This window comes from Natator depressus, chromosome 5 (genome assembly GCF_965152275.1).
Source record: "Natator depressus isolate rNatDep1 chromosome 5, rNatDep2.hap1, whole genome shotgun sequence".
Classification (NCBI taxonomy): domain Eukaryota; kingdom Metazoa; phylum Chordata; order Testudines; family Cheloniidae; genus Natator; species Natator depressus.
The window spans coordinates 69528017-69543207 of record NC_134238.1 but is presented as its reverse complement, the minus strand read 5'-3'; the positions used below and the strand labels follow the sequence as shown (position 1 = coordinate 69543207).

The 15191-nt window shown below is 42.2% G+C and overlaps 1 protein-coding gene across 1 annotated transcript in view; it reads right to left on the bottom strand.

Moving 5' to 3' along the window:
- Window positions 1–15191, bottom strand: part of CAMK4 (calcium/calmodulin dependent protein kinase IV) — a 294805-nt gene that overhangs the window by 36032 nt on the left and 243582 nt on the right. The window contains exons 6-7 of the mRNA XM_074952952.1: window positions 12403–12493; window positions 6594–6668 (exon numbers count right to left, since the gene is read on the bottom strand). Of these exons, the coding sequence (XP_074809053.1) occupies window positions 6594–6668; window positions 12403–12493 (166 nt within the window). The remainder of the gene's footprint in view (window positions 1–6593; window positions 6669–12402; window positions 12494–15191) is intronic.

Below are 15191 nucleotides of genomic sequence, written 5' to 3'. Positions count from 1 at the left end.
GGTTGAGAAACTCCTTCCAGCTCCTGTTGACTCAGAGTTTTATATATGTTTAATGTTCCTTCCAAAATGAAAAATACAAAGAATTAGGTTTGAATCTGTGTGATGCTAAGGGCCCTCAATACCTCAGAGTGGCAATAAGCACACCAAGGATTGGACCCTTAATGACACACATAACTGCCACCCAGTCTCCTCTTCCCAGTCACTGCCACACAAACCTTCTGCTGTCTCCTTCCCTCTGCACATATATGCAGTATAAACAGCTGAATCGTCACCACTTTGGAGGCTGCATTATGTGTTTGCTTCCTCTTCTTCACACAATCTTTTATAGTTACAAAAATGTAGGCATAAAAATGGCTTCTGACACTGAGCAATAACTACAGCTTTATGACATTTGCCATTTACTAGCAATGATAGAAATTAGCATGGAGATTAATAATCAATACTCAAAATACAATTTTATGAGACTAAAGACACTAGGAATAGGTTTAATTCCAAGGGATGTTTAGTTCCTTTGTTTGCCTGATAAAGATACTGCACAAACAAATGTATGTATTACTTGCATCCTATCATCATTTACGTTACAAGCTAATAGAGTAATCTTGTTGCCTTCATCAATGTCTTCCCATTTCCTTTCGTTTCCATAGTAACAAACATCAGAAAGCATAGTCTGCAATACTGTAACGATTTGCTCTTTCTCTCCCTTTTCTTCTTTATGTTTATTCTCTCCAATCCACATTTACATTTTCATTAGCTAGTGACACTACTTCACAGGTATACAGATTTAACACTAAAAATAACCACTTCAAAGAGTTTGGATACATACAGAAGTTAACAGACAGGTTTACTCAGTGCTTCTTGTCTGATCGGGGCGCCAAAGTCTTTGTCTATACAGCATTTTGGAGTGAGCGGGGAGCAAGCCTCCCACCCTGGGTCAACAGACTTTCGCTGCTAGCGCTCTATAAACAGCTGTGTAGACAGAGATTTGAAGTTGCAGCCCAGGCTGGAGTTTTCACTTTGAAGCCGCCCCCCCGCCCCGAGCTGCAACTTCAAAGTGCTGTCTAAACAGTTATTTTTAGAGTGCTAGTGTGAGGACCAGTAGCTCGAGTCTGTCGACCCAGGCTGAGAGGCTCACTCCTGTTTGTTCCAAAATGCTGTGTAGACACACTCAAAACTGCTGTTAAGTTCAACTGAATACAGCCTATAGACCAAATCCTGCTCTGGAGTCATAGAGTTTAAAGCCAGAAGAGCCCATCAGATCATCTAGACTGAACTGTATATCACATACCACCACCGCCACCCAGCATCCACACACTAAAAACCTTTCCTGGTGATGGTCTGGAAGTCATCAATAGGCACAAAAGAGTTACATGTGGCCAGGGAGATAAAAGGCAATAAGAAGAGGTTCTTTAGGAGCAAGAGAAAGATGAAGGAAACTGTAGGTCCTCTTCATAGTGGGGAAGATGAGCTAATAACTGAAGGAATCGAGAAGGCTGAGGTGTTTAATGACTATTTTGCTTCAGTCTTCACTAAAATAGTTAATGGTGACAAGATACTCAACACAATTAATATCAACAATGGGGAAGGAATGAAAGCCAAAATAGGGAAAGAACAGGTTAAAAATATTTAGATAAATTAGATATATTCAAGTCAGGAGGGCCTGATGACATTCAACCTAGGAGACTTACGGAACTAGCTGAAGCAACCTCTGAACCATTAGTGATATCTTTGAGAGCTAACGGGGCTCCCAGAAGACTGGGGAAGGGAAAACATCACACCTATCTTTAAAAAGGGAAACAAAGAGGACCCAGGAATTATAGACCTGTCAGTCTAACTTCAATTCCTGGAAAGATACTGGAACAAATTATTAAACAATCAATTTGTAAGCAACTAGAGAATAATAGGATTATAAGAAGTAGCGAGCATGGACTTGTCAAGGACAAATCATGGCAAATCAACCTAATTTCCTTTTTTGACAGGGTTACTGGCCTAGTGGGTGGGGGGAAGAAATAGACATGATATATATCTTGGTTTTATTAAGGCTTTTGACACAGTCCCACATGACATTCTCATAAGCAAACTAGGGAAATGTGGTCTAGATGAAAATATAAGGTGGATGTACAGCTAGTTGAAAGACCGTACTCAAAGAGTAGTTATCAGTGGTTTACTGTCAAACTGGGAGGGTGTTATCTACTGGACTTCCACAGAGGTCTTTCCTGGGCCTGGCACTATTCAATATTTTCATTAATGACCTCGATAAGGGAGGGAGGGTATGCTTATAAAATTTGCACACGACACCAAGCTGGAAGGGTCTGCAAGCACTTTGGAGGTCATGATCAGAATTCAAAACAACTCTGATAAATTGGAGAATTGGTCTGAAATCAGCAAGATGAAATCCAATAAAAACAAATGCACAATTCTTCACTTAGGAAGGAAAAATCAAATGCACAACTACAAAATGGGGCATAACTGGCTAGGCGATAGTACTGTTGAAAAGGATTTGGGGGTAATGGTGGATCAGAGATTGAATATGCGTCAACGATGTGATGCAATTATGAAAAAGGATAACATTCTGGGTTGTAGTAACAAATATGTTGTATGTAAGATATCCTGCTTTGCTCAGCACTGGTGAGGCCTCCGCTGGAGTACTGTGTCCAGTTCTGGGCGCCACACTTTAGGAAAGATGTGGACAAATGGGAGAGAGTCCAGAGAAGAGCAACAAAAATGATAAAAGGCTTGGAAAACCTGACCTCTGAGGAAAGAATAAAAAAAAAAGTGGGCACGTGTAGTCTTGAGAAAAGAAGACTGGGGGGGGAGACCTGATAACAGTCTTCAAATATGTTAAGGGCTGTTATAAAAAGGATGGTGATTGATTGTTTTCCATGTCAACTGAAAAGTAGGACAAGAAGTAATCGGCTTAATCTGAAGAAAGGGAGATTTAGGTTAGAAGGTGGGAAAAGCTTTCTAACTCTAAGGACAGTTTAGCTTTGGAGTGGACTTGCAAGGGAGGTTATGGAATCCCCATCATTGGATGTTTTTAAGAACAGGTTGGACAAACACCTGTCAGGGATGGTCTAGGTTTACTGAGTCCTGCCTCAGTGTAGGGAGCTGGACTTGATGACTTCTTGAGGTCCTTTCCAGCCCTACATTTCTATGAGTCTATGATTATTATTATTTATTATTTGTATTGCAATAGTGTCTGGGAGCCCCAGTCTGGACCAATCCCCCTGGTGGTAGGTGCTGTACAAACACAAAATGAAAAGACAGTCCCTGCTCCAAAGAGCTTAAATCTAAGTAATGTATTGAGGAACACCTTGCTGCCCTAAGGAGCCATTTGTACCCTCAACTTGCATATGCTGCTGACTACAGCATATGTACCAGCTACCTGCAGGGCTGAATATAGCCTAGCACTAGACCATGAAAACGCTTCATAACCAGCAGGCCCTGCTCGCTTGAGACTTTAGGGCCTCATCCTGTGAGGTCCTTAGCACCTCAACCTCTACTGACTTCAGTGGGAGTTAAAGATTCTCAGCACCTTACAGGATTGGGACCTCAGTGAGGCTCCAGTGTGGTAGCTAGATGTCGGTAGCAGGCATAGTGGCATCTCCCCTGCCTGGAAGCTGGGGACAGGCGTGATCTGCTGTGTTATTGGCAGTATCTTTACCTACTGCAGGGGAGAGCAGACACACATTGGTAACTCTGTTCTCCTGCAGGGAAGAGGGAATGCATCTACTGTGGCATTTCTAATCCCCCACCCTTCAGGAGGGATAGTGGGGGTCAGCAGGGACATTTCTATTTCCTTTCTTCCTTGCCCTCCGCAAGGAGGAACAGGAAGCAGCATTTCTTTGACACCCATCAATTCCTCTCCTCTGTCCCCTAAATACAAGAAGTCACAGGGCTCAAGAAAAAGATCCTAAAACTCTGACTCCAACAATAAATTGAGTATTCTAACAGCAGGGTCTGGAACAGTTCAGTTCTTTATGCAGCAATGACCATCTCTGTGGTGCCCTCTATGAAATGAGCCAGTGGTCTCAGTTGTGTTCCTAGCGGGCAAGTGCCGGCATCACAGTTTACCAGCTGTTATTGGATGCTCCCAGTGCATCTTGTTTACCAGCTGTTATTGGATGCTCCCAGTGCATCTTGTCTTCCAAGTGCTCAGTAGCTCTTTTCTCTTAACATTCGTCCCAGGAGTTAGCTAGGGCCTGATGGTAAGACTTACTGGATGCTAACTGCTATGATTGCCTTTTTAAATTTTTTCCAAGATTGGTAACACATTTGCTTTTTCTTTAATTGAAGAGTTTTGCTCCCATATACTGGTGCAAGGATGGCTTTGTATTTTGTCCTTTCTGCCTGTACACTGTGTGTTATCTGTGTTTGGGATGCAAGCCAGTTAAAAATGTATGGTTACACTTTTCTATTACATATTAAGCATACGGAAATTACAGTCAGCTGTGTTCATTTTGTGGCTGACTTATTTTCTCCCCAAAGCACTGGGCATACTACATTCAGCACTTAATTATTCATGGACTATTAGCATTACAGTTTCCTGACTCAGATCAGGACCTCCTCTCCTACTCGGCAGCTTGGCAACCTATTTTTGTCTGAGTATGATTCTCTGTGACTTTCTGTTTAATTTTCAGCATCCATGCTTTTTCTTTATATTCGAGTTAGTCGTGCCTTCTGTTATTAAAAGCCTCAGGCTTGTGGTGTATGATGTGTTATGATTTATTTCCTTTTACTGAAATGCTGTGAAATCTAATATGAAAACCCACTACATACAATTTAAATATGTAATGTTACATTAAAAGCAGGTGTTGCCAGCAGTAATATATTATTTTTACATTATCGTTTGTATTATTGCAATGTCATTTTATAATTATGATTGACTATTTAAACAGTTTAATTAAACTCTACTTGCAAATGGTGTATTCAGTTTGGGACTATTGCTGCAAAACTGAAGTCAATAGTAGCTTTGCCATTGACTTCCATGGATTCAAGATCAACCATCTGAAGAAAGGGCTTCTTCCATGCCAGAATCCATCTTTCCTCTGAATTCAGTAATTAGAGCTAAATTTTCAGACAATAGAGGCTGACTTCAGCAAAGGTAAAAATATGGGTGCATCTGTATTTGTACATGCAAATGAGTGATTATACATGCAAATAACTGCTTGCATATGCAATTACTTGATTTGTATGCAAAAATATGGGGTAAACATTTTTCCATAGCCAAGTCAACTTTCACTTTTGGAAAATGCAGACTTTAGTGAAGAAAAAGGAGACATACCAGAACAATATAGCTTACACATGACTCATTTTATAAACTGCATGCTTAGTGCCCATGATTAATACAAGGTAAAACAGTGTCATTAAGACTCTTAAGAGAACTTTGGTCAAGGCCTGTCCAATATCATAACATAAAAACAACATAAATATTGAATAACCTAAATTGAATAACTACTGAAGCAATAAAAGTTGTAGCTGCTATGTATTATACTTCATGGGTTACAGTCAGAAGCCAAATGTTGCATCCAAAGTTACATGTACAATCGTGCACCTTATTTGTTCATGCGGTTATTATGACTGCACATGCATATTAGGTATTTATGAAAATAAATGGCCAGCTAGATGTTATTGTGCAGGCAAGTCCCCGGTTTGCATGCATAAATGCAGTACCTATGTATCCAAATCATGGATACAACTGCCTGAAAAAAATTGTGTCTTGCATGCCTCCCAGCCTTTAGAGCTGGGCAGCTGGAGAGCAGTGGCTGCTGGCAAGGAGCCCAGATCTGAAGGCAGAGTAGCCGCCCCAGCAGCAGCCCGGAAGTAAGGATGGCATGGTATGGTATTGCCACCCTTACTTCTGCTCTGCTGCCTACAGAGCTGGGCCCTCAGTCAGCAGCGAACACTCTCTGGCCGCTCAGCTCTGAAGACAGCAGCGCAGAAATAAGGATGGCATGGTATGGTATTGCAACCCTTGCTTTTGCACTGCTGCTGGCCAGGGGCGCTGCCTTCAGAGCTGGGTGCCTGGCCAACAGCCACCACTCTCCGGCCACTCAGCTCTGAAGGCAGCACAGAAGTAAGGGTGGCAATACTGCAACCCCCCTAAAATAACCTTGTGACCCCCCCGCAACTCCCTTTTGGATCAGAACCCCCAATTTGAGAAATGCTGGTCTCCTCTGTGAAATCTGGATAAAAGCACACGAAAGACCAGATTTCACAAAGGGAGAGCAGATTTCACAGTCCGTGACGCAATTTTTTATTGCTGTGAATTTGGTAGGGCCCTATGTATAAGTGGAATATTATTGTATAATGTATTAATTTGTATTCCACATCAGAGTACTTTCATGTAAATTATGAAATTATATTAGAAAATGCACTGGAATATTGGTTCATGTGGCTTGGAACTATAGAGTATGTATGTTTTTGAAAAATTAACACTGATGCCAGCTTCTGAATTCTAGTTTTTGATTTAAGCTGTTCAGGGGCTTTGTCAATATTAAGAAACTTGCATTTGCCAAACACAGAAACTGGAAAATGTAAATAGTCTCTGAATCAAAGTCTAAGTTCAATATATAATAAGTAATAAAGGAACATACCACAATACCCTGGAGTTCCACAAACTGTCTTCATGGTCACTTGATCTTCCACAATCTTGGAAAGCCCAAAATCAGCTGTCAAGATTTGTAGAAACATAAAATAAAAGTTTTATTGTCTGCTTGTAACTGTGTAAAGTGAGCATAGATTCAACAGGGGGAAGTACTTCACTTTTCTTTTTGAAAACACTACATTTAAGAAAAATCACTGTCATTTTAAGGAACAAATTAAAAGAAAAATTACTTCAAAAGAATTGCATGGAAACAAAATTATACAGAAGCAAAATTTGTGTTGATGGATTAAATCCTCCTGCTCTAAGCTCACCAAAATATTTTTAAAGTACAACTTGTGCTAGCTTCCCTAAAGACAATGGAACATACAGTAGTCAGCAAGGAAGAGTCAGATGCAGAGTCAATCATGTACTCAGAACTTCTGATCAGAGCATGAAATACAAAATACTATGAATACAAAATAAATAAATACAACAGAGAAGACGTTTAAAAACTGAAGAAGGTATATTTTATAAAATAGAGCACTATCCAAGTCACACAAATGAGGGTCATTCTTGTCAGTTGCCAGTTTGTGCAGATCAAGGAGTGACTGGTTCACATTCTTTTCCAGGTGCAAGGCACACTCCATTGCTCTCAACCCATTCTCCCAATCATTACGATCTGGTTTCTTGATGTCCTGCAAAAAGATGCGACCACCCCTCTAGTTCTGTAGAGTATTGTAGAGTATTTTCAAGAAAATAGAGCCTTTGTTCTGATGATGTACTTAGTCCAGTGGTTCCTTTGGAAGATAAATTATTTTCCAAATGGATGATTTTGTACTGTTAGAGAAATGTGTGCCTTTCAGTTCTGAAACATATCACCCAGCTACTGGCAGGTCAGAAATTCTAATTACCCAATTCTCCTGTAAAACAGAAGGACAGTAACTTTTTTCTGATATCACTCCAAAAACACTGTTCCTGGTAGTGCTCTTTCTAGGAGTGACCCTGGATACATTGGGCTGAAGAGCTACCACTTTGGACTTTGACTTTTTCAGATCTTATCAACTAAGTGGGAAGTGGTGTGAGGTTTGATCCTACAAGGAACTGAACCTTTAAGCTACAATCCAGAAAAGCATTGAAGCAAGTGCTTAACTTTAAGCATGTGAGTTATCCCATTGTTTTAAACAGAACTACTGGTGTACTCAAAGTTACACCTCTGCTTAAGTGACTTGCTAGATCAGAGCCAGAGCCCTGAGCACCTTGGATCAAGCCTTTGGGTAGTATTTCAATAGCAGATTTCCAAGGAAAACCTAGGCTTTGCCAGAAGGGGGTGTCAGCAACTCTGCATGTGGCACCCTTCCCTCTGAATAAATACTGAGCAGTCAGGAGCAGCACGTTGTTTAGGTGGCACTTGCATGTCCCATCTTTCAAATGAGATTAGAACTGAAGACCTGACCAAATGTATTTCTTTTCCTATGAATGATCTTAGTATTTTTGTCATCATCCAAACTGGAATTTGAATATCTGCCTTAAAAACTGCAGAATATAGTTTGTTGGTTTGCTTTTGTTTAACATGAATTTAAGTGTGAGTACTCTGAGCTGAGAACAAGAAGATAACAGTTGATATTGTGTTTTGAAAATGCAGATTTAGTATAGAATCATAGAATATCAGGGTTGGAAGGGACCTCTGGAGGTCATCTAGTCCAACCGCCTGCTCAAAGCAGGACCAATCCCCAACTAAATCATTCCAGCCAGGGCTTTGTCAAGCCTGACCTTAAAAACTTCTAAGGAAGGAGATTCCACCACCTCCCTAGGTAACGCATTCCAGTGTTTCACCACCCTCCTAGTGAAAAAGTTTTTCCTAATATCCAACCTAAAGCTCCCCCACTGCAACTTGAGACCATTACTCCTCGTTCTGTCATCTGCTACTACTGAGAATAGTCTAGATCCATCCTCTTTGGAACCCCCTTTCAGATAGCTGAAAGCAGCTATCAAATCCCCCTTCATTCTTCTCTTCCGCAGACTAAACAATCCCAGTTCCCTCAGCCTCTCCTCATCAGTCATGTGTTCCAGTCCCCTAATCATTTCTGTTGCCCTCTGCTGGACTCTTTCCAATTTTTCCACATCCTTCTTGTAGTGTGGGGCCCAAAACTGGACACAGTACTCCAGATGAGGCCTCACCAATGTCGAATAGAGGGGAATGATCACGTCCCTCAATATGCTGGCAATGCCCCTACTTATACAACCCAAAATGCCATTGGCTTTCTTGGCAACAAGGGCACACTGTTGACTCATATCCAGCTTCTCGTCCACTGTAACCCCTAGGTCCTTTTCTGCAGAACTGCTGCCGAGCCATTCGGTCCCTAGTCTGTAGCGGTGCATGGGATTCTTCCGTCCTAAGTGCAGGACTCTGCACTTGTCCTTGTTGAACCTCATCAGATTTCTTTTGGCCCAATCCTCCAATTTGTCTAGGTCCCTCTGTATCCTATCCCTACCCTCCAGCGTATCTACCTCTCCTCCCAGTTTAGTGTCATCTGCAAACTTGCTGAGGGTGCAATCCACACCATCCTCCAGATCATTAATGAAGATATTGAACAAAACCGGCCCCAGGACCGACCCTTGGGGCACTCCACTTGATACTGGCTGCCAGCTAGACATGGAGCCATTGATCACTACCTGTTGAGCCTGACAATCTAACCAGCTTTCTAGCCACCTTATAGTCCATTCATCCAGCCCATACTTCTTTAACTTGCTGGAAAGAATACTGAGAGAGACAGTGTCAAAAGCTTTGCTAAAATCAAGGAACAACACGTCCACTGCTTTCCCCTTATCCACAGAGCCAGTTATCTCGTCATAGAAGGCGATTAGATTAGTCAGGCATGACTTGCCCTTGGTGAATTCATGCTGACTGTTCCTGATCACTTTCCTCTCCTCTAAGTGCTTCAGAATTGATTCCTTGAGGACCTGCTCCATGATTTTTCCAGGGACTGAGGTGAGGCTGACTGGCCTGTAGTTCCCAGGATCCTCCTTCTTCCCTTTTTAAAAGATGGGCACTACATTAGCCTTTTTCCAGTCGTCCGGGACCTCCCCTGATTGCCATGAGTTTTCAAAGATAATGGCCAATGGCTCTGCAATCACATCTGCCAACTCCTTTAGCACTCTCGGAATCGGCGCATCCAGCCCCATGGACTGGTGCTCGTCCAGCTTTTCTAAATCGTTCCAAACCACTTCTTTCTCCACAGAGGGCTGGTCACCTCCTCCCCATGCTGTGCTGCCCAGTGCAGTAGTCTGGGAGCTGACCTTGTTCGTGAAGACAGAGGCAAAAAAAGCATTGAGTACATTAGCTTTTTCCACATCCTCTGTCACTAGGTTGCCTCCCTCATTGAGTAAGAGGCCCACACTTTCCTTGACTTTCTTCTTGTTGCTAACATATCTGAAGAAACCCTTCTTGTTACTCTTAACATCTCTTGCTAGCTGCAACTCCAGGTGTGATTTGGCCTTCCTGATTTCACTCCTGCATGACCAAGCAATATTTTTATACTCTTCCCTGGTCATTTGTCCAATCGTCCACTTCTTGTAATCTTCTTTTTTGTTTTTAAGATCAGCAAGGATTTCACCGTTAAGCCAAGCCTGCCATATTTACTATTCTTTGTACACATCAGGATGGTTTGTCCCTGTAACCTGAATAAGGATTCTTTAAAATACAGCCAGCTCTCCTGGACTCCTTTCCCCCTCATAAAGAAAAGGAGGACTTGTGGCACCTTAGAGACTAACCAATTTATTTGAGCATAAGCTTTCGTGAGCTACAGCTCACTTCATCGGATGCATACTGTGGAAAGTGTAGAAGATCTTTTTATATACACACAAAGCATGAAAAAATACCTCCTCCCACCCCACTTTCCTGCTGCTAATAGCTTATCTAAAGTGATCACTCTCCTTACAATGTGTATAATAATCAAGTTGGGCCATTTCCAGCACAGATCCAGGTTTTCCCCCTCATGTTATTCTCCCAGGGGATCCTGCCCATCAGTTCCCTGAGGTTGTCAAAGTCTGCTTTTCTGAAGTCCAGGATCCGTATTCTGCTGCTCTCCTTTCTTCCCTGTGTCAGGATCCTGAACTGAACCATCTCATGGTCACTGCCTCCCAGGTTCCCATCCACTTGAGCTTCCCCTACTAATTCTTCCTGGTTTGTGAGCAGCAGGTCAATAAGAGCTCTGCCCCTAGTTGGTTCCTCCAGCACTTGCACCAGGAAATTGTCCCCTACACTTTCCAAAAACTTGATTGTTTGTGCACCGCTGTATTGCTCTCCCAGCAGATATCAGGGTGATTGAAGTCTGCCATGAGAACCAGGGCCTGTGATCTAGTAACTTCCATTAGTTGCCGGAAGAAAGCCTCGTCCACCTCATTCCCCTAGTCCGGTGGTCTAGTAGATATCGTGGGCTGTACAAGAGCAGTGGCCAATTAGCCACTTGGCCAGTGGGGCCCAGGCTCAGGGGCGCCGGCCAATTGGGGCCTCCCAGAAAAATGGGCATCCCCATTCCCCCGGTGCACTTGCTAGGGAGTGGGGTAGGGGCGCAGGGGCTTGCCCCATTCCTTTTGCCAGCCTGGAGCTTCTGCTGGGGAGTGGGGGAAGCCCCAGTGCCCCAATCCCCCTCCCTGGCAGGAGTGCTGGGCAGGCAAGGTGGGGCAAACGCCTCCGCCCCAACCCTGCTCCCCGGCAGGAACGCCATGGGAGACTGCAGGTGAAAAGGGTGAGGAGGAGCCCCCATTTGCTCTGACCCAGGGTCCCACAGAACCCTAATCTGCCTCTGCCTGCCTGGGACTCTGAGAACATATTTGGTTTTCTAGCCCATGCGGAAGCCTATGTCACTGCATCTTCACTTTTGGGAAGAGATGTTTCCTTATAAAAGAGAGATCATAAGGCTCAGAGATTCTTTTTCTTTTCTTTACAATATGTACAAGTCAGATCTCTTTCAGTTATCACATCAGCAATGCCACAGCCTACATGGCTCATCAATTAGCATTCTGCTACTTGCTCCTTTATCATAGTATGCCACTGGCCTGCCATAAACTGGCACACAAACTGTAGATTCCCAACATAGAAGTGGTGAATATTCATATCTCAGAGGCTTAGGGTCTGACTTTCAAAGGTGCTGAGCACCCAGAGCTCCTACTGACTCCAGCTGCAGTTGCAAGTGCTCAGCGCTGCTGAAAATCAGGCCCTCAGTGAATGCCCTCTATGCCCTGGTTTGTGACAAACTCTGCCAATTCAGGTCAGCTTGTAGCTTATCTGGTTTCTTCCCACCCTTTTTCATACTGCCACCTATGCCTGGAATAACTTCTCTAATCTGTGCCTACAACCTACCTCTCCTCCTCCAAGTTCCTCAAAACTCACTCCTTTTGGCTTGCTTTCATCGCTTACCTCCACCTTTGCGCTCTCATTCATATTTGTCCCAAAATTGTAATATATTGTCTAACAAAAAAGGAACTAACAAGTGGTGTATGTAGCTAGAGTCTGATCTCATAATCTTTCCCTGCTGTGATCTTCACCCTCCCAAATCCCATTCTTCCTGTGTTTGTCATCTCTTGAGGTATTTCACCTAATTTAGACTGTAAATTCCTCAGGGCAGGGATCTGTCTTTTATTTATTTTTGAAGGACAGTGCACAGCTGTGCTGCTGTATAAAGAATGGACCTGTTCATCTGGATATCATTGCTAAAATAGAATACAGTAATGGGGAGAAGAGAGGAGATACATGTGAACCACACAAAATAATACCAATACAAGGGAAGGACGGGAAGTTTATAGGTAGTGCTGCTCACCTATTTTTAATGGTGCATCTGGCGCTGGTGTTGCATACAGTAGATTCTCTGGCTTCAGATCACGGTGAACAATTCCATTTGCATGCAGGTACTAGAAGGGAAAAATCAAAGTGTCTAAGTCATAGTACGAAAGAAGCTTTTTCCTAATCCTCTATAGTTACAGTCTACTGACTAATATTTCATGACAAGAGACAACCCAATTAACCAGATTTGAAAAAATTGTTTACAAAACTTTTCAGCATGAGACACTTGAATATAGTTTGTCATCTGAACAAGAAACTGAAAACTGAAACAGAGAGAGCATCAGCTCTCATGGTTGAGAAGGAAAACCATCGCTGAGGGGCTTATTGACCATTTAAAATACAATGGTAACATCTCTATTAAGATAATAGATGCTGAGATATTGAAATCTGAAGCATCAGAAAAGCATTAGGCAGCTTTGTATGTTAGATCATTCTAAGAGATCAGAACATGGTCACCCAACTACTGAACCACATATAAACTTTGATGAGAACAAGCAGAGTGGAGAACTTAGCACGTGCAGTGCTTTAAAAATAAAATCTTTACTTTCTACAGCAGACTGACGGATTATAATACTCTACAGTCCTGAAGCCTTGGTTTCACATGCTCATGGCTTTCTCAAAAGCTGTCATGGTTTTGGGTTGAAAATGTCAAGGCTTCATCTTATCCCATTTTTCTGGGTGGAAAATTTGGGCAAAATCAGTTCAGCTCTTTTTTAGTTGTCCGAGTGTGGAATCATAGATCTCTTGTTACAAGTTAGTAACAAATTTTATTTCTATTGGTGAAAAAAAAAAAAAAGCCTCTGTCTTCTTCAGCACAAAGACACTGGGCAGCCAGACTCTCACCTTCAGGAAGGAGGCCACTAGCTTCCTCTCTTCCAGAGCTACTTTGCTCCAAGCAGCTCTGCTCTTTAAGGTTCTGCAGCACATGTAGTTGCCTTCCTTCCCTCCTTATGATCTGGGCCAACTGTCACATACAGATTGAGTTCCTGGCATACAACCAGTATACCCAGGGCCTTCTGAGCTTATGCCCTGATTGCAAAATCAGTCCCTTACTTGGTAAATACCCTGGGCCTGACTGTCCTCTTGTTTACACCATTTTGGGGGGAGGACGGGGGCGGGTTTGTGTTTTTTTTACTAGTGAAACTCCAGTAACCTCAACCAGGGTAAGTGAAAGGAGCATCTAAGCCCCAGTATTTTCAATATGTAGTACAATGGTTATTTGTACTTGTAGGCTACTTGACAGTTACACTCAGGCCTTGTCTACATGTGAAAATTGTACCAATTTAACTAACTTTGTTTTGAAACTGATTTCGTTAAATCGGTGCAGTCCCCTTATGTGCGCACTCATTTCAGTTTAAGGCGATAGTGATTTGGCTTCAGTTGATTCCTCACTGATTTAGTTTAATCAGTACAATTTTTTTGTAGAAACAATGCCTTGGTACTGTAGGTCCAAAGTTAATTATCATGAAAGCTGTGCTTTGAATTAAAAGACAGAAATAATTATATACACATAGTAATTACCATGCACAGCAAATACCCTACCTCTACCTTCTATATACTAACTATGTCATTTAATGGTCAACAGTTACCATGAAAATAAAGAGACCAGGGGGAGGATCATGGTCCAGTGGATAAGTCACAAGCCTGGTCTGTTCCAGGCTCTCCCAGGAACTCACTTTGTGACCTTGGACTCTATGATTCACCTCAGTTTCCTCATCTCTAAAACAGGGATGATATTTGTGTAATAGGGTTTTAGGTCTGTGAATGAAAACTGCTGAGAGTATATGGTACTATATGATAGTTTATAATTATATTTGCACTCTATAATACAAAGAGATATTCAGCTATTAACCAAATAGTCTTGCTTGCACTTTCTTCTAATTTTCAGTAAATGGTTCTAGAATGTAAAAGACGGTTGTTCACTGTTTGCAGCTTCATTAATCTGTGTTACCACCATAAACTGTTAAGTAGAAAATTTGTATTTACCTCACAGCATTGTATTTCCATAGCAACATTACTTTGATATATTCAGATTCAGTAAAGTCCTGTAGCATCTGTGTACTAAAGTACGTGATTTACTTGTCAAGTAACAGTAATTAGTCTCTTCAGAGGTGTGTTACAATAAACAAGAACAGGATGAATTACTAATGTAACAATTGAAAAGGAGAAACACAAAAGGAACAATGCAAGATCATGAAAAGGGCATAATTTCAGTGAAAAGGTCTTTTTGAGCATACATATGGATTTACACTGTATTGAAGTTATGCTGATAATCATTCTTACAAACTAAAGTCAGACAAAACTTAATCTACTAGCATTTAAGGTGAGTGGGTAGAAGGGAATTTGAAATGAGTTGTTTGTGGTTTAAAAAACTCCCAATCCACAAATGTGAGAGTGCAGATCAGGTATTTTGCACCCAGCTAACCACTTTCATGAGCAAATGTGGGCTGTGTGCGGAAACCAGTGGGCCTGGCAGACTTTTGTAGGTTCGTAAAAAGTTTGATCTTTAGGATATGTCTACACTGCAATTAAAAACCCGGGGTGACCTGTGCCAGCTGACTTGGCTAAGGGACTGTTTAATTGCCATGCAGACATTCGGGCTTGGATTGAAGCCACAACTCTAGGACCCTGCAAGATGGGAGGGTCCCAGACCTCCGGAGCTCAGAAGTCTATGCTACAATTAAACAGCCCTGCAGTCTGAGCCCCATGAGTCTGAGTCAGCTGGCATTGGCCAGCCACGGGTGTCTAATAGCAGTGTAGACATAC